The sequence below is a fragment of the Artemia franciscana genome, unplaced genomic scaffold (assembly GCF_032884065.1).
Source record: "Artemia franciscana unplaced genomic scaffold, ASM3288406v1 PGA_scaffold_53, whole genome shotgun sequence".
Lineage (NCBI taxonomy): Eukaryota > Metazoa > Arthropoda > Branchiopoda > Anostraca > Artemiidae > Artemia > Artemia franciscana.
Genome location: NW_027062694.1, coordinates 57,443 through 77,585, shown reverse-complemented (window position 1 = coordinate 77,585; position 20,143 = coordinate 57,443). Strand labels below are relative to the sequence as shown.

Here is a 20,143-nt window from a genome sequence, read left to right as displayed (position 1 = left end):
TTTTTTAAATGGAACTTTCCTTGTATTGTCATTGTTTTGACTTGATCTTACTCGGCCGTTTTTTGAAGCTGATTCGGCAATATCGGCAATGACGAAAACAGTTGATCCTTTTATCTTTGTCATTGTTGGTGACATTTTCCATGTGGCTGCATTGTGCATGAAGTCCGGAATAAGCAGTGGGTAATGAACGATTTAGAAATTTAAACAGAGACAAAAATTTTTTCCAGTTTTAGGTTGGAGATCATTTGAAATCCTTTGAACAAGAAGTCACTTCCCTAGATTTCAAGAACTGCGAAAATGTAGGGTATCATTGTCATTGTATTTGGATTCTTATTGTGTACGAACTTCTAACAACAAAATTCTTGCTTTATTCTTATCAGCAAGCTTTATTTAATGGACTCGGTTATATGTGATACGGTTTAATTAAGTAGGCTACCTATTCTATTGAACTATTTGCAATTGATTCTTTGTTAATTAAGGATTTTTTTTTCGTTTTTTTTTATCCAACTTGAACTAACCGTAGTGAAAAGGGAATAAATTTCAAAGATCTTTGTAAAAAAAAAAAAAAAAAGAGAAGAAAAAACAATGAACCAAGTATAGTTGCCTAGCGTGACAGTTTTTCAAGTTTGTGAGAAGTCACTGTTCCGGTTAGCCAAATTGAATTTTCGACAAGCCTTTCTGTAGTGTCAGTATTAGAAGTTTTTACGGTCAGTGGAATAAAATAAAAAGTATTTTGCCTAGAGTTTCAGTACTCTTCGAAATAGCTAAGCTACTTTCTTTTTCTTTGAAAATTCTACTCTGAAGAAATGCTATGCCGCTCCCTGTTCGGCTTGTTATTCCTTACTTTCAGCTTCATTTATTTAGAGCAGTAGTTTCCAAGCGATTCTGGGCCATGTCCCACCTGGGTATTTCTAAATCCCTGATGCCCCTCCCCCATTGGTGGTTCTGACCTATCTTGTACCCGGAGCAAAATCTCGATTAGTGCCCCCCTATCTCCCAAAAACTTCCAGGCTAAATTGTTGCAAAATTTTCAGTTATTAAAAAAAAATTATTCATGAAGGAAAATTTTCATTTATTTAAATTTGACTTTTCTTAATTTATATAGGAAAAGATATGGAAAAAATGAAAATTTTGGATTCAATCTACTTGTACTTGCTGCCAACTGTGCTGTCTACTTTATTTTAATTTAAAAAATACAAATTATTATAAATGTTGGATTATTTATTTGAGATTTTCCGCCCCTAAAATTTCTCCGCCCGAGCAAGTGCCTTTCTGTCCCCCTGGAACTGTCCCTGTGCCGCTTCGTGATATTTATTTTCTGTTATTCAAAATTATATGTGTATTTACTTCAAGGAAGCTTAAAAGGCCATTAACTTGGTCTCTTTTTTTGGGGGGGGGAGGTCGTCCTCGAGGCATATTTTACACTAATGAAAAATATTGTCTGAATACAACGCCTTTTATATAATGTATAACATCATTGCAATATTATCATGTGTCTTTTGCTAAATGCATTTAAATATGACTTGATTCACATGAAAAGTTTTTTTTTTCAAAATCAAGGCTCTGAAGTATAGTCAGCCGAAAGGTGTACGTCCTGCCCATGACCTGCTAAAATATTGTCATGCCCCAACGACGGGGCTTGCGTCCCCCGATATTTTCAGTTTATTCGGACCAGTTTTGTAGACATACCTTACGTAACTGGCGTAGCAATGACTTTTGTTTGTTTTAAGTTTCAACTTCACTCTTTAACCTGTTTTTTCTTAAATTACTCCAAATAAATATGAGGGGAATTCGACATTTTGGTTTTTGCAGCTCCCTGGTTTGTATCCATCTTTTCATTAGAAATAGTTAAAATGTTTCATTTCCAATTGTTTTCATCGCAAGTCATTCTCCGCTCAAGGTTAATGCCGCTTTTTTATTTACGGTTGACAAAATATTTCAAATACCCTTTTCTTGCCACTTCCAATGCTATAGTGCGCCTCAGCGCAGAAAATGCGAGCAGTTTGTCACGATCTCGATTAGCTTAGGCCTGCTATGGAAGCGAAGGGTTTTTTAACCAGTCTAATTCGTAACGCGGTGTGCTTTGAACTCTTTGGAGCTCCATGGTTGTGAATCAGAATTATGTACATTTTTCAAAATTAAGTGTATTCTGTTCAAAACCTTTGTTGCGACCATTTTTTATTGTGTATTTGATTTTACCATCAAGTTTGTTTCGTTGGGATCTCTGTCCTGGAATCGTGAATACATCTAACCTAAAGTTAACGGAGAGTTTCACCTTGTCTGAATTTTCTGTGTATGCATGCTTTTGTTGCATGTTTAGAATTAAAGATTTTATTTTTGTTACAAAATGATTGAAAATGAGTGCGACAAAATCGTCATTCTTCTCAACTGCGCTTTTTTCCCTGAAGTTCCCAGTAATTCTACAGTATAACTGAATATTTTGTTGGATTTGAAAACATTTTATCACATAGCTCTATGATATCTGTTATTCTGAAAAAAAATGTATAAATTAGAGAAAAGCGATGTCTGATTCATTTGGACGTTGATTTTGCATCTCGAGTTGGCTTCCTGAATTTGATTATACATTGTCGAACATATTTAACGATGAATTACGTCTAGATCGTGTCTCTTACGTTGGAAAACCTCACAAGTTGTCTTAGCTTCTGTACATTGATAGATTATTGTTGATTTATCATCGCTAGTGTAAGACAGACAAAAAAACTTCATTCAACTTAGTTTTTCTAGCTGCTACCCATTTTTTTCAATTAGCATCACGAAAAGAAAAGACTTAACCTGTTCTTATGAATGGGGAGGGGTATTTAGCGTCATTAAGGAACACGTTTGGAATTGTCCGCTTAGCTGTAATCAATGATTAATGAGTGTATTTTCAATGGCTGGATAGGTGTTTGGGTAGACGTATGATCTGTCATAGTGTCACTGAGTGATTAGTTGTACTAAGTGAAATGCTGATGCCGACTCTAAGTATTCATCAGAATAAGCTACTGGTTAAGGAAGACCATGTCGAAAGAAGTATGGAGGTATGTTCTGTTCATTTACTGCCTCAAAAGATTACAGTATGCCTTCGTGCAGAATGTGCAGAGACCTCTTACCCCCACATAATATTAATCCTCTGGTCCCCCTCTATACCGTGGTCTGGATGTACCATCTTAAAGAATTACAGTACGCACTAACACAGTGTGGATAGCGGAACAGCCCCCCGCCTCCGCCCTTGAGGAAAAATCTCCTATGTGTTTGTCTGTGAAGTTTTCTTTCATTAGGATATTTTACCTCATATTGGTTATTTTAAGGTTTATTCTGCATTTTTTTTAATGCTGTGTTAGAATATTGCCTTTTTGTTGTGATATTAATTTAAAAAAGAAGTTTCTCAAAGAAAAGTAAAGAGCGATATCAAAGCCTAAAACGAGCAGAAATAAAGTAATAATCCAAATTTAAAACAAACAGAAAATACTTTGATTGAATAAATGAATCCTAAAACAAACAGATATAACAAAAACTAACGCGTCTGCTTAGCAGTTTAAAGGTCAGAGCGGCATTTGCGCTTTACTGAAAACCACATAAAATTTGAACAGTATCTCTTTCATCATTAAGACTTTAAAAATCAAAAATTGCTGAGAATTCCAGGAATCGAGATCATTATATTTTAATTTGCCATTCTAGTTCTATTAGTCTGATCTACAGCAAAATTTTATCCATACTCTTTTCCTTTTAAACAATTTTCGTTCAAATGTTTAGTAAAATCCTTTATTGATTAGTTCATTCAAAACATTGCTTCACCAAACTAAACAGTTTGCTTCAAAAATTCACAATATTCATTTTATTAGTTTTATTTGCGTGTCAATTTCCTATATTTTGTCCAAAATAGAATCTAAAGGGAACTTAATGATTAAACAAGTATGATTTCAAGTAGTTGACTCAAATTAAAAATCAAAGATGTAATTTTTTCTAAGATTACATAAAAAAAAACTAGTTTTTCTAACTGAAAGTAAGGAGCGAAATCAAAACTTAAAACGAACAGAAATTACTCCGTATATGAAATGGGCTGTCCCCTCCGCAATCCCTCGCTCTTTACGCTAAAGCTTTTAATTGTTTTAAAAAGCAGAATTGTGGCAAAGGGTCAAACTTTAGCGTAAAGAGCGAGGGATTGCGGAGGGGACAACCCATTTCATATACGGAGTAATTTCTGTTCGTTTTAAGTTTTAATGTCGCTCCTTACTTTCAGTTAGAAAAACTAGTTTTTTTATGTAATTTCTGAACGTTTTTGAATTAATGCATGTTTGATTTTGGCTCTCCACACATAAATTATTAAAATGAAATATGCATATTAATTCCTTTTTTGGCTAAATGGCTTTCTCTTAGTTTTGATCAGACAATTTTGAGAAAAAGGGTGGGGGAGGAGGCCCAGTTGCCCTCCAATATTTCGGTTACTTAAAAAGGCAACTAGAATTTTTAATTTTGAACGAACGTTTTTATTAGTAAAAAAAACATAGGTAACTTACAAATTAACTTACGTAACGAACTTCTATATTTGTATATTTTTATTATGTATATGAGGGGGTTTGCCCCCTTTTTAATACCTCGCATTTACACTAAAGCTTTAATTTTGCCCCAATTCTTTAAGATTGACCCCTGAATCACAAAGGCTGTAGAATAAATAGTTGAAATTAATAAAAATACTTTAGCAAAAAGATCGAAGTATTTAGGAAGAGATGAACCCCCCATATGCGTAATAATCTCTGTTCGTTTTAAGTTTTAATGCTGGTCCTTACTTTCAGTGGAAAAAACTTTGTCATATTTATTTTTTCATTGTTTTTTTAAAATAGTGCTAGAAAATTCTGCGCCCCCTATCTACAAAAATGTGGAACTTAGTATTTTTTGCCAAAAGACCGATCACGGGTGCGTGTTTATTTGTTTCTTTTTTTTTCCCAGGGGTGATCGTATCGAACAAGTGGTCCTAGAATGTCGCGAGAGGGCTCATTCTAACAGAAATTGAAAGTTATAGTGCCTTTTTAAGTGACCAAAAAATTGGAGGGGGCACCTAGGCCCCCTCCTACGCTCATTTTTTACCAAAGTCAACGGATCAAAATTTTGAGATAGCCATTTTGTTCAATATAGTCGAAAAACATAATAACTATGTCTTTGGGGTTGACCTTCTCCCCCACAGTCCCCGGGGGAGGGGCTGCAAGTTACAAACTTTGACCAGCGTTTACATACAGTAGTGGTTATTTGGAAGTGAACAGACCTTTTCAGGGGGATTTTTTGGCTGGGGAGGGGAGGCTGAGAGGAGGGGACTACGTAGGAAGATCTTCCCTTGGAGTAATTTGTCATGGGAGAGGAGAAATTCCATGAAGGGGGAAGTAATCGAAAAAAAATTGTACGTTTTAGGTGCGTAGCTCTTTATTTCAGAGGCAACGCTAAAGCGCTGCCTCCGAAATTCTTTTCTCCCGAAGATTTTAAAGAATATTGTATTACTGAAATGTCACCATACACAAATAAAAATTAACATTTTACATGTTGCTTAGCACTAGGCCATTGTAAAATCGGAGAAAAGTTATAATTTTAGGATGTCATGTTTCCCAAAGCTTATGTAAGCCTCTAGAATTTCCTCACTTGCACTCACTCAATTCTTTTCGAAATTTCTTGGATCACCCTGATGACTAGCATATTTATCTGGAATTTCGCAAAGAAGACAGTTTCAGCGGCTATTATGTATATGCTGAATCACAAGTATTTTTGCAATCAGTAAGATAACGGAATAATGACATTTTTTTTATCATCCTACGCAGGCCAAGTATTGAGCCTGGACATTATTTGTCTTTTCTGATAGTTAGCTGCCATTATATATTGCATTTACTCTCTTGCAATTGGAGTATTGGGGCATCTCCTCTTTCTTGTTCAAACGAACCATCGGGGTCTCCTTAAAGTCTTCTTGATCTATGTCTTCATCAAAAAATTTGTTGATAAGCTCTAATAAGTGGGAACTAAGTTCGCTACCGATATACTTCAGATACAACTACACTAGTGTTTTGTGTTCGTCAACTTCATAGGTTTCTCAGACCATTTGTGCACATAGAAATTTATGTCAAAGGGGAACAGTACTTCGGGTGTAGCAAAAAAAAAAAAAAAAAAAAACTCACAAAGCTTACAAGAATCTAAAGTTAAAAATGGAGAAAACGTAACAGTTTTGACATTTTGGGGAGGTAAAAACCCTTCTCTTGCTGAGTGTATGCCTGCTTTGGAAATTTGTTTGGTACATGTGTATTACCCCGAACACACTCAAGAAGTTTGATCTGAGAAAAACCGGTTTATCTGTCTACTATCGGTTATAATTAGCTTAGTCTTAGTAAGAAGAACTCCTATGCAGGTATATTTTAATTAAATATTAAATAAAAAACAAGTTTTTTTAAATGAAATTAAGGAACGACATTAAAACTTAAAACGAACAGAAATTTACTCCGTATATGAAAGGGGCTTTTCCTCCTCAACGCCCCGCTCTTTACGCTAAAGTTTGACTCTTCTCTTAACTCTACTTCTTAAAACAGTAAAAAACTTTAGCGTAAAGAGCGGGGCGTTGAGGAGGAAAAGCCCCTTTCATATACGGAGTAGTTTCTGTTCGTTTTAAGTTTTAATGTCGCTCCTTACTTTCATTTAAAAAAAACTTGTTTTTTTTATTTAATTTCTGGACGTTTTTTAATTAATGCATGTTTTCATCTTGGCTCTCCGCACATAAATAATTAAAACGAAATTTGCATATTAATTTTTTTTTGGCAAAATGGCTTTCTCAGTTTTTATCGGAGTTTTAATCGGAAGATTTTGAGGAAAAGGAGAGAGGGAAGGCAACTAGAACTTTTATTTTTTTATGAACATTTTCAATAGTAAAAAATAAATGTAATTTACGAATTAACTTACGTAACGAACTTCTATATTCGTATGTTTTTATTGCGTATATGAGGGAGTTCACCCCTCGTCGATACCTCGCTCTTTACACTAAAGCTTAAATTATGTCCCAATTCCTTAAGAACGACCCTTGAATCACAAAGTCCGTTGAATAATAGTTGAAACTACTAAAAATACTTTAGCGTATAGAGCGAGGTATTACGAGGAGGTAAACCCCTCATATGCGCAATAATTTCTGCTCGTTTTAAGTTTTAATGCTGCTCCTCACTTTCAGTAGAAAAAAGCTTTTCATATTTATTTTTTCATTGTTTTTTTTTAAATAATGCTAAAAAATCCTGCGCCCTCTTAATTGAAAGTCTCTTCCCCCATGAGAAGTTTTTCCATGGATGTAACCCCCCCCCCCACCTCAACTCTCCCTCCCCAACCAAAAAGATCCCCATGAAAACGTCCGTACACTTCCCAGTAATCATTACTATATGTAAACACAGGTCAAAGTTTGTAACTTGCAACCCCTCCCACGGGGACTGCGGGGGAGTAAGTCGTGCCCAAAGACATAGTTATTAGGTTTTTCGACTACGGTGAATAAAATGGCTATCTCAGAATTTCTGTCCAGTGACCTTGGGAAAAAAATAGCGTGGGAGGGGGCCTAGGTGCCTTCCAATTATTTGGTCACTTAAAAAGGGCACTAGAACTTTTAATTTTCTTTAGAATGAGCCCTCTCACGACATTCTAGGACCACTGAGTCGATACGATCACCCTTGGGGGAAAAAAAACAAACAAATAAACACGCATCCGTGATTTGTCTTCTGGCAAAAAATTCAAAATTCCACATTTTTGTAGATAGGAGCTCGAAACATCTACAATAAGGTTCTCTGATACGCTGAATCTGATGTTGTGATTTTCGTTAAGATTGTATGACTTTTGGGGGTTGTTTTCCCCTATTTTCTAAAATGAGGCAAACTTTCTCAGGTTCGTAACTTTTGATAGGTAAGACTAATCCTGATGAAAGTTATATATTTAAAATCAGCATTAAAATGCAATTTTTTTTTATGTAACTATTGGTATCAAAATTCCATCTTTTAGAGTTTCGGTTGCTATTGAGCCGGGTCGCTCCTTATATACTGTTCATTACCACGAATTGTTTGTTTCAGTATATAGAGGTGGTCAGGTTAGGCATTTAACATAATGCGTTCTGGGCGGCCTGCTTTCCATGATTCTTTATAGTAGTATCCATAATTTTGCTACTAATGCCATATTCTCATCATATTCTACTATGTTTTATTATGATTAACCTAACTTTACTTCATGAGTGTGTTCGGGATAATACAGAAGTACTATTTGTTTTACGACTCTTATACTTGATAGTGGAATTCTTAGCTGAGCAAGGTCATGCCCTCACATAACCGGTTTTTACTCCTGTTTGTTCCTATACCAAGCGTTGGAATCGCCTAACACTAGCAATACAGACCTATTTGGGACCTGCTGAACAACTTTTTGCCAAACTTTTTGCCAACTTTCTCATTTAGGACGTAAGTAACTATGACTGTGACCTAAATTGTTATTATTTTTTGCTAGCGTGAATTGCTGCTATAACAATTCACTGCAGTACCAAGTCGCCTGATGCCAAGACAGGCGCGCTCCTCCTCTACCCCAATCAGTTTAAAACTTTACTCTTTACCCCACCTATGTAGTTATAATTCCCTTAAATCCTTCCTTATGACTTTTTCTCCTGCAGTAGGGACGACCTGCTTTTCGCTTGACCCCAGGGGAGTAAAGCACAATCTTTGGCAATCCGTCATCTTTCATCTGTGAAACGTGACCTAGACATTTGAATCTTCTTTCATTATAGCCCTAGAAAGCGGGATTGAACTTGTATTTTTCGTACAGTTTACTATTTGATATACAGTCAGTTAAACCAGTAGGCTACTAAAGACTAGCCTTTGATAAATCATCTGGAAAATATTTTAAATTGTAGCCTAACTTGCTCACGGGGGAGCGGACAATCGAGCGCTTCCCCTAGAATAAGTCGAAAAATAGTCCCCCCCCCCTCCTCCGGGAAGAAAGGAAAAACATGCAATATATATATATATATATATATATATATATATATATATATATATATATATATATATATATATATATATATATATATATATATATATATATATATATATATATTGTATTGATCAAGCAATGGTAAACGTATCTCCAAATTCCGAAAATCGAATGTGCGAAATTCTTCAGTCGGTATCCTTAGTGAAAATTAGCAACGTTTGCGTCATCGAAATAGGGGCTTCAATCTCCCTTCTCCTTAAGCTGGCCTCTGCTGCGGTAACTTCGTAATCTGATAAACCTTATCTGTTGAACTTGATCTGGAACTTGGTTAAATTGAAATAGGACTAAACCAAGTTTCTTTTTATTTTTTCTCTGGGGCAGCTATAAATTCCAACAGAGATATATGGAGCAGGGGGGGGGGGAATAAGAAAAAGTAGTTTACTTTCAATGCAGTCGAACAAATCTGCCGAACAAAAAAGAAGAGACTGTAGTTACACAAGCGCACATTCTAAATTTTCAAATTTAAACTAGAACTAGGCTCTGCCCTCACCGGATCCACAATTTCGTCCAAAATAAAAACTTTAGCCCGCCCCCCCCCCCATAGAACCGTAATGTATAGCAAAAGCGTTCCGTAGCATATTTAAAGAACAAATCATTTCTCCTTCAATCTTTTTGAAATGAGGAATACTTGACTTACTTGGTACGCTTAGCATAATTAAGTAATATTAACCAGTATATAATAAGTTCATATTAAATCAAATCAAGTGTAGCTATTCCGCTTCTTCTGGCTCTTGAAGAAGAGAAAAGATGACAGATATGCTGTATTACCACGCCCATTTCGTAAAATCACTTGCTTAGCTGTGACAATCATTTGGTTATAAATTTGAAATATCTATTTATAAAATAAAGACTCAGTTTGACGTAAAAGTGTTGTTTTACTATCTTTCTTTTTTTTTGTATCAGATAAACGTTTGATCCCTATCCGCCGTCATTCCATAATGTACTGTCTCTGACATTTTTCATATTGATTGCTATTTTTCACTATATTTGTTTTTAACGTTTGAAATGTATTTTTGTCTGTCTAAAAGTTTACGATGACTATTGAATTTGTGTATTCTAGGTGGCAATTCTATAATCATCTACTTTATGTCTTATAAATCACCTTTATCCTTTTTCTGGTTATATTTCCCTGATAAAACTTTAAAGTTCTTGGAATTTATTTAAGCTTTGAAACTTTGAACTGATTAAATTATCCAAAAACTCTAAAATAATTGATAAGACACAGCCTTTCTTCGATTGATCTCTTTTTAAATCGTCTCAGTGGAACATGCTTTATGGATTCTGTACTTACTCAGCCGGATGATTCTTCCTTCTCTTCACTTTCATTGGATATTCAAAACTTTATATTTACGACAACTTTTAGGATGGGGAAAAGAAGAGGTAATTTTTTTTTTGTTATAAAGTTCAAGGGCCCTGATGAATTTTAGGAGGGAAAAATCCAAGAGGATGTTAAAAGTCCGCAGGGAGATTCGCAAAATGTTTGAAGCTTTAGAGGTATTGGCTGGGTAAATCCATAGGTGTTATGCTATAAAACGTATGTCTCTTACGGTCCCATGTAAATAAACCCACGTTTAGCTGAACCCCGTGAAACTTAGTCCATATAACTGAACCCTCGTCCAACTCAACCCCGCTTTGCACAACCATCGTTTAACTCAACCCTTATTCACCTAACTAAAATTTAAATTAACCGTCATCAAACTCAACCCTCTTGTGATTGAACCCCTCATTTAACTCAACTCCTTCAACCGTCATGCAATTCAACTCAATTTCCTTGCAAATCTCCCCATTGGTTAGGTTGAGTTGCCTAAATGGGGTTTGAGCTCAACAAGGAGTAGGTTAAGTGGGGCAGTCAAACTTGGGTGAGTTGCATGGGGTTTGAGTTGCACGAGGATTCGGTTGAAAGAAGGTTCATTTAAATGAATTGAGTTAAACAGAGCTCAGTTACACGCAACAATTTTTTACAACAGCTTTAGTCAATTACAATCAATAAAATACTTTATACTAAATATTAAATACCATTTTTTTTTTTTTGAAATTCATGTGCCCCTCAACATTTTTAAAAGAAAAGAATTCTGAAGGCCGCACGAAAGTCTAAAAAGCTTCTTCTGTGGTTCAGAATATCTAAACTTTTAGGTCTATTTTGGCCGGATAACTCAAAAGGCTCTATGTTACATAGCACAAATAATTTTGTCGCAGTTAACTATGGGGGAGAGAAGGAGTACTATACATTTGTGTTGGAATTCTTGTGACTGTTATAAATTTTAGATGTAAAATAAATCGAAAACCACACAAAAGTAATAAAGTATCTTTTGAGAAGGAGAGTGTGTGGAAACTTCAAGAATCTTTCGATTTGGGTAACTGCTCTATGGTGTATTGCATAAAATTCTTAAAACAGCTTTTAGTGAACAATAAGTTATAAATTATTGACAGGGATTTTTAGGGTGGGAGGAACAAGAAGTGTTTTGTTTTGTTTTGAAGCTCCAGTGCCCTTAGCAAATTGAAAGAGGGGAAAAACAGAAACCAAAATGAAAAGTCTAGGGGAACCATATCTATGACACGGAATGTCATATGAATGTACTATGTAGATACGCCTACCGTAGCTACGTAGGTGCTAAGTTGTATAGCATCAATTCTATAGGAGAGACGAAAAATTGAAAAATATGTTTGTGGCTTATGGACTGTTATTTTTTTATATAATGCAAAAAAAAAATTAATAAGCTGTCTTAACAGTCTTCTGAGTAGCATGAAGTAACCTTTTTGCTATTGTTTAGAAACTACTTCTTACCCAATCAGTTGTGTAATCAAAACTTAAGTTTAGAAGTGCTTTATTTCGTTTAATTCACATTCAAGCTCTATAGGAAGACCAAGTCCTTGTTCATGCATAATTGTAGAATTAAAAATAAACATGCAGTACACTAGTCGCTGGGTTAGTTTTTTTTTTTTTTTTTAGGAAACGCCATTTTTTTTTTCGTTTTCCAGCATCACAGACAACAAATAAGATTCTTTAAGCCAAACTTTAAACTTGTGAGCTATGTTTAACTGGATATTCAGTGCCAATGCCCGATGAATTACACAGGGGGACTGCTTTAGGATTATACGACTCATAAATAGGTTTTTATGTGCAAGAACCAGCAATAAAACCAACACGCTGTCAGGGATCTCTGGATTGATGAATTTTTCGGTTTTGGTTACAATTTCCTGTGGTTTGGACAGTCCGTAGGACTTTCCAAACATCGAACGCAAGCGTTCAGCTTGCGTTCGAGTAGACATATCCTAGCAAAAAGTAAAACAAAACTAAAACGTCATTAAGGAAATTGACGTTTAAAACTAAAACTTTAGAGTTTATAAACTAAAACTCTGCCTCATTTTACCGAGGTCCGATGTATGTTGATGGCAACAATGTAGCCCTTCTCTCCCAGAGATTGGACCGGTCAGAGATATAAGAAACCTTAACCGCAACTGTTGACAGGCTTGACTGAATCCCGCCGGACCGAGTTGTGAACTGGCGCGACAAATATAGAAGTGTCACCTTATCAATAGATGTTGGTTAAGTACATATCCTACCAAGGTACAGCTTTTACCGTAGCTCGTACTTCCTTCCATGTTCAGCTGGAATCCGACCTCCCCTTCTGGCGGATGTCCTTATAACAAGGGTTTGGACCCCACTTTCCTCTTCCCTGACAGAGTTAAAACCAGTACCGGGATCGGCAACGAGAAAACTAGGACATAAACTGTTACCTCTGGCCAAGTTTGTTGAGGCTTGAATATTCCTCTTGGTACACATCCTACATCTTCAATCTAGCAATCCCTATCCCCTCAGAGATTATGATTGGTCCTCTACCCGACAGAAGACCCAAGAAGGACACTAGCTGACCCCCCTCTATATATAAGCTCATAGGGTCCGGGCCACAAGTGGCACAACGTGGAGAATATTTCTTAATTTCTACCTAGTTATGTTGAAATGTGGCTTCTGTATTAGCAGACTTCCTGATTATAGTAATTTATGCCCCATTTCCCACGAAACTCTAAGTAAGGAGCGACCCAGATCAATAGTAACCGAAACTCTAAAAAACGAAGTTTTGATACCAGTCAAACAGTTCGTGGTAGCGAACTGTAGTAAGGAGCGACCCGACTCAATAGTAACCGAAACGCTAAAAAATGGAATTTTGATACAAATAGCTACATTAAAAGAATCGCATTTTAATGCTGATTTTAAATATACAAGTTTTATCAAGAAGAGTTATACCCATCAAAAGTTACGAGCCTGCGAAAATTTGCCTCATTTTAGAAAATAGGGGAAATACCCCCTAAAGTCATACAATCTTAACGAAAACCACACCATCAGATTCAGCGTATCAGAGAACCTTATTGTAGAAGTTCCAAGCTCCTATCTACAAAAATGTGGAATTTTGCATTTTTTGCCAGAAGACAAATCACGGATGCGTGTTTATTTGTTTGTTTTTTTTTGTTTTTTTTTTTTTTTTTTTTTCCCAGGGGTGATCGTATCGACTGAGTGGTCCTAGAATCTTGCGAGAGGGCTCATTCTGACGGAAATTAAAAGTTCTAGTGCCCTTTTTAAGTGACCAAAAAAATTGGAGGGCACCTAGGCCCCCTCCCACGCTCATTTTTCCCCAAAGTCACCAGATCAAAATTCTGGGATAGCCATTTTATTCACCATAGTCGAAAAACCTAATAACTATGTCTTTAGGGACGACTTACTCCCCCGTAGTCCCCGTGGGAGGGGCTGCAAGTTGAAAACTTTGACCTGTGTTTTACCATTACATATAGTAATGGTTACTGGGAAGCGTACATACGTTTTCAGGGGGATTTTTTTGGTTTAGGGGGGAGAGTTAAGGGGGGGTTACGTGGGAGGATACTTCCATAGAGAGACTTCTCATGGGGGGAAAAGAATTTCAATGAAGGGGCGCAGGGTTTTCTAGCTTTATTTGAAGAAACAATGAAATAATAAATATGAAAAGTTTTTTCTTCTGGAAGTAAGGAGCAGCATTTAAACTTAAAACGAACAAAAATTATTGCACATATGAGGGGTTTACCTCCTCGTTATGCCTCGCTCTTTACGCTAAAGTATTTTTAGTAATTTCAACTATTTATTCTACGGCCTTGTGATTCAGAGGTCATTCTTAAGGAATTGGGATACAATCTATTCTTTAGTGTAAAGAGCGAGGTATCGACGAGGGTTGAACCCCTCATATACGCAATACAAACATACGAAAATAGAAGTTCGTTACGTAAGTTAATTCGTAAGTTACGTATATTTTTTACCAATGAAAACGTTTGTAAAAAATTAAAAGTTCTAGTTGCTTTTTTAAGTAATCAAAAACTTGGAGAGCAACTAGGCCTCCTCCTTCGCTTCTTTTTTCTCAAAATCTTCCGATTAATTGCAATTAATTAATATGCAAATTTCGTTTTAATTATTTATGTGCGGAGAGCCAAGATCAAAACATGCATTAATTCAAAAACGTCCAGAAATTAAATAAAAAAAAAAACAAGTTTTGTAACGGAAAGTAAGAGGCAACATTAAACTTAAAACGAACAGAAATTACTACGTATATATGAAAGGGGCTTTTCCTCCTCAACGCCCCGCTCTTTACGCTAAAGTTGTCTTACTGTTTTAAAAAGTAGAGTTAAGAGAAAGGGTCAAACTTTAGCGTAAAGAGCGAGGCGTTGAGGGGGAAAAGCCCCTTTCATATACGGAGTAATTTCTGTTCGTTTTGAAGTTTTAATGTCGCTCCTTACTTTCCGTTACAAAAACTTGTTTTTTTTTATTTAATAGATTATTTTAAACGATTTGATTTTTATGCTGATTTTAAATATATAAGTTTTTATCAAGTTTAGTCTTACCAATCAAAAGTTACTAGCCTGAGAAAATTTGCCAGATTTTGAGAAAAGGGAGAAACACCCCCCACCCAAAAAAAAAATCATAGTCTTAATGAAAATCAAACCGTCAGATTTAGAGTATCAGAGAACCCTACTGTAGAGGTTTCAAGCTCCTATCTGCAAAAATTGCTAGAAGAAAGATCACATGATGCGTGTTTATTTGTTTGTTGTTTTTTTTTTCCAGGGGTGATCGTATCGACAAGGAGGTGGAACCAGATTTCCTGGCCCTATTTATGAAACGATAAGAAATTCGATAAGTTTTTTCAACTCTGTTTTTTTTTAACGAACAGAAATTATTACGTATACGAAGAAGGGTTGCCCCCTCCTCAACACCTCGCTCTTTACGCTAAAATTTAAATTTTGTTCTAGTTCTTTAAAAACGACTCCTGAAACACAAGGTTCGTTTAATTAGAACAATAAGGTTTTTGTTTTTTTTAATGCCGAAAAACTTTAGCGTGAAGAGTGAGGTGTTGAGGAGGGGTCAAACCCCCTAGTATACGTAAGTTTCTGTTCGTTTTAAGGTTTAAAATTGCTTCTTACTTTCAGTTGAAAAAACTTTATTATATATATATATATAGATATATATATATATATATATATTATATATATATTTATATATAAAGATTTTTCAACTGAAAGTAAGAAGCAATTTTAAACCTTAATATATATATATATATATATATAATCTATAAAAAGGAACAAATAACACCCTTAGACATTATAGCTGTTAGTGCTTTTCAAATTTGGATTTAGGACTGACTTATTTGACCTTTGAGATCTCGGCCTTGACCAATGAATGTAGCTACTTTAATGCCAGCATATCCCTAACCCCTTCTGTGATGGTGAATACCAACCTAATTTGTAATTTTGTAGAATATCTGAAATCTTTCATAGGTACGTGTTCCTCTTGTACGCGGAGTAAATACCGACCAAAGATGGCAGGAGCTGGCGCACCTATTTACCTTACCTGGAGCCGACCACCATTCAAGCGGTCACTACCACTACCCAGGCTACCAAGGGATTGCTGTACCCCATGCCGTATACCCAAATTTAGCAAACTTACATCACGATCAAAGAAGTGCCTTGCTTCACAATGCATCCCTTGCAGTACCTTCTCTCGCTGTTTCAGAGTTACAGGGAAACGGCAGCTACCCGTCTGCACCTCAAAGTGGTAAGTTTTTTTTTTGCGAAGTTGTAAAAGCAAAATAGTGTACATGGTATGTTTCTTAACTTCATTTACATTTATTAACTTAATTTTGTTTACTTTGTTTAATGCGAAAATTGTTTAGTGAAGGAAGAGGGGCTACGAAAGAGTGTCTGTGATTTCTTTACGGGGGGAGAGGTCTTCCATAAGAACGTCAGAATTTGGTACTTCATGATTATTTTCAGTCTTTTCAAAGGAGGGGATTCAACTTACCCCACCCGGTCTATCTTACGGTTTCCTTGGTGCTACCTACTTTCAAGGAAAGGGCTGTTGTTCTTGTGCAGGCTCCAAGAACAGTTTGATAGGCTAATTTATTCACAAAAATCAAAAGTATATTGTTTGGACCTGTAACTGTCCCCGGTCTGCAAATTTATTGTCGTTTAGTACTCATTTTCCGTTGAGAGCTAACATTCCCTCCCTGGTCATTTAGTAATAATAAGAACGCATTAAACTAAAGATAAATTCAAAGCCATTTTTGAGCCTAGTAGCTGGACTTGCATTGCTGTAAATAATCATTAGCATCAGTTTTGGTTGATGCATGCAACGCTTAATCGCCACACTTTGGTCTTTGGGATCATTAAATTACAATGTTCGACAATTTATCACCTTTCATTCTCTCGGTTTTTTGCTTGGATTTGAATCGCACTGTATTTTTTCTTGCGAATTATATTCACCAGACAAGTAATTTGTCAAAAGGGTTTTGTGCATGCATTTAAGTGAGCGCGCCCGGGTTTTCCTTACTTAGAGAAAGTATACAGCGGCTCTCTGTTGATCAGTGTTGCTTTTTGGGCTGAGCTTAATGTGGTCAAAAAAATGCTTGATCTTGATTTTAGTCGCCTAATCGGTATGGAAAAAAACTTGCTTATCATTCTTTGTCTATTATTGACGGGTGTAGGTCTAGGGTTGTGTGTGCCAAGTACATTGAAAATAAAAAAAAATATATTGGACACTCGACACTGCCTTTAGTGGACAGTGGAATGTCAAAAAAAAAAGTCATAATAAGTGTCATTATCAGCATCCGGTCAGATTAGAATCCTTTTTTTTGTTGAAGTAATATGGACAGTGGAAATGAAATGTTGTTGAATTGGTGAATGGCTTTCGAAACCATATATATTTTTAAAAATTGAGTATTCAATTTTGACGAAAAAAGCCTCCATATGTAGCAATGCAGGTTTCGGTAGCAGCTAGCACTAAGTAAAAAAAAAAGAAATATTGGACAAAAATCGGCCAAAAATAAACTTCAAACAAATGGTACTAAATACCCTAAGAAGGTACAGCTTTCCTTTAGAGGTGCAACTGTCTTTGAGAATCAAAAGGTTGTTAATGTTCAAATTTTTACTGACGAAAAGTAATGCACAATTTAAATAATTTGTTTTTCTTATTTATTTTTAAGATTCAGTGTGTCAAAATTGACGAAAATGTGATTTTGTTCTTAAAACTTTATTATTTCGAAACAACCGTAAGAAAAATTCTTAGAAAATTACAGTTTTCGGCGATGAATAAAATGGGTCGAGGGGGCAAGGAAAGTTTTATTCTCATGTCCTTGGTACTAAGGAACGGAAAAGTTTAGAAATTTTGAGACAAGTGTAGCGTTTTCAAGCTGAAAGTGGCTGCAGTTTTTGAACACGGGGATATTTTGCCCAGTAGTCATTAAACCTTGCCCATCTGTTGGGTGCATCACAACGTAACGTAACTATTGTGTTTCCTTATTAAAATCCATGAGAGTATTTGTTCTTGCTTTCGGCCTTCGTAGATACGCATGCGTAAACCCCACAACTTCTTTTTGTTAAATCGAAACTTCACTATTATATTCCCTTTACAATTGCTATTTAAAAATAAATATATATAGTTTAAATGGATGAAAATGCTTATGCAATTGCCATTTTTATCCTGACACCTTGTTTTAGGTTTTTCACTTTTTTTTCGAATTTATGTATCTCATAGTTTAATGATTGTAAGCTAAACATGCAGTTATATAATTGAATGGCTGCTATGGAAGGGGACTCCCCTCCTTGATTTGAGTCTAATTTATTAGATCCGTCGCTACTAGCATAGATTATGATTAGATGATACATTTGCTATCTCGCTATTTGAGCAGTAAAGATTAGTGAACAATTGAACCTACTTATAGCCCCAATGCATCTAAGACGTAGTAACTACTAACCACCGTATCGAAGGCACCTTGTCGACATCTTTTTGAATATGAAAGCCGTTTTTTAAGGGGCTCCTAAAACTCTAGTGATACCATTCCAGAGAATCCTAAATTGGGCCTTAAGAGCGGATTGTAGTCCCTCTTATAGCCTCTAAATGTGTTAATTGGCGTCATCTAAGTATGCTATGGTGCTTTCTACAACAAAACATACACCAACCTTTCTCGGATGATCTGTCTCTACTTGTACTGCCACTTGCCCTTGCCAATGCGATAAACACGCAGAAATACTGTTCGGCCAGATCATCAACAAGAAGATATTGCTCGCACTGAATGATTGAAGAAAGCGTATTAAGACGCGGCATTACCATTTATAATAGTCTCTTCATACGGGTTATCCCCGAAATCTCGTCTATTAAACTCTCTTAAAAAGAAGTTCAGCAGACATCTATTGAAAGAAAACCTAGGTGAATGGCTGACTAGTGTTTGGTGGTCTAACTCTTTGATGTTCTGGGGCCATGAGAATTATCATTAAAAAAGCGGAAAAGATCAGTTTTTTTTTTTTACTGAAAACTTGAATATAATACCGCCAAAGTTTTGATAGTAAAATCTAAAGGTCACTTCAAATTCAATGTCACCTGTTGTGTCAAAAATATTTTGTGCGGGTTTTATCCACTACATCACATCTTCTATAATGTTTCGCACAAAGCTGGAGTTGAACACGGCGTAATTAAGTAAGGTTTAAATTCCTTTTAGTTTTTTTTTAATTATTATTATTATTTTTTTATAATAATATATTTTTTATTAAAAAAATTATATATTTTATTATATATTTATTATAAAAAAAATTATAATAAATATATGAAATATATAAAATATTTATTTTTTATATTGTAATTATAATTTTTTTATTCCTTTTAGCCTACCGGAACGGCAAAAACACTACGTGCGAGAAATTGTTGTATGGATGAGAAATACCCCAAGTTTCTGCTTTATGTTACGTTATTTTTACGTTAAAGCGTAGCGTAGCATCTACTCCCAAGAATTTCGCTTTTTTGGATTAAAGCTGAAACATGCATTAATTGTGTCGAATAAAAAATTACATAAATAAATAAATGTCATTTGAATCTAATCACGCGAGCTTGCGGTTTCTTCCCTGGTCATAAAATAGCTGAAATGTCGCCACATATAAGACAATTCAATAGTTTAATCTGTCTATTCATCTTGATTTATTTATTACCTTTAATCAAAAAAAAAGAAAAAAAAAGAAAAGAAAACGCGAGAAAACAAAGAAGAATGCTAACTGTAAGTAAAACAGCCAAATTTGGATGCATCTTGTTCTTACTCACCATCAAAAAGTATTTACTATCCTTAAATGTATTTTCCTGGAAAGGGGGGGGGGGTGGAGATTTACCGTTGTCTATCAGGAACGAACATTGCAATCACTTTTGAGGATTTTTTTTTAGGGGATACTGTATGTCCTAATCGTCCCCACTAGCTTTACCAACTTTCATCTATTAATTTCAAAGCGCTTAAGTACCTTGCTGGAATTCATCAAACATTTCGTTGTAAATAACTGTAGTAAGGAGCGACCCGGCTCAATAGTAACCGAAAATCTAAAAGACGGAATTTTGATACCAATAGCTACATCAAAAAATCGCGTTTTAATGCTGATTTTAAATATATAAGTTTCATCATATTCATACCCATCAAAAGTTACGAGCCTGAGAAAATTTGCCTTATTTAGAAAACAGGGGGAAGCACCACCTAAAAGTCACACCAGCAGATTCAGCGTTTATTGCTTTAAAAAGTAGAGTTGTGAGAAAGAGTAAAACTTTAGCGTAAAGAGCGAGGCGTCGAGG

The 20,143-nt window shown here is 35.5% G+C and overlaps 1 protein-coding gene across 4 annotated transcripts in view; it reads left to right on the top strand.

The window, feature by feature from the left end:
• The window catches only part of LOC136041989 (endoplasmic reticulum membrane sensor NFE2L1-like), a 140,596-nt gene that overhangs the window by 84,606 nt on the left and 35,847 nt on the right, over positions 1 to 20,143 (top strand). For all 4 annotated transcript variants that reach the window (XM_065726811.1, XM_065726808.1, XM_065726810.1 and 1 more), the window contains exon 7: positions 15,823 to 16,099. In XM_065726811.1, coding sequence (XP_065582883.1) covers positions 15,823 to 16,099 — 277 coding nt within the window. The remainder of the gene's footprint in view (positions 1 to 15,822; positions 16,100 to 20,143) is intronic.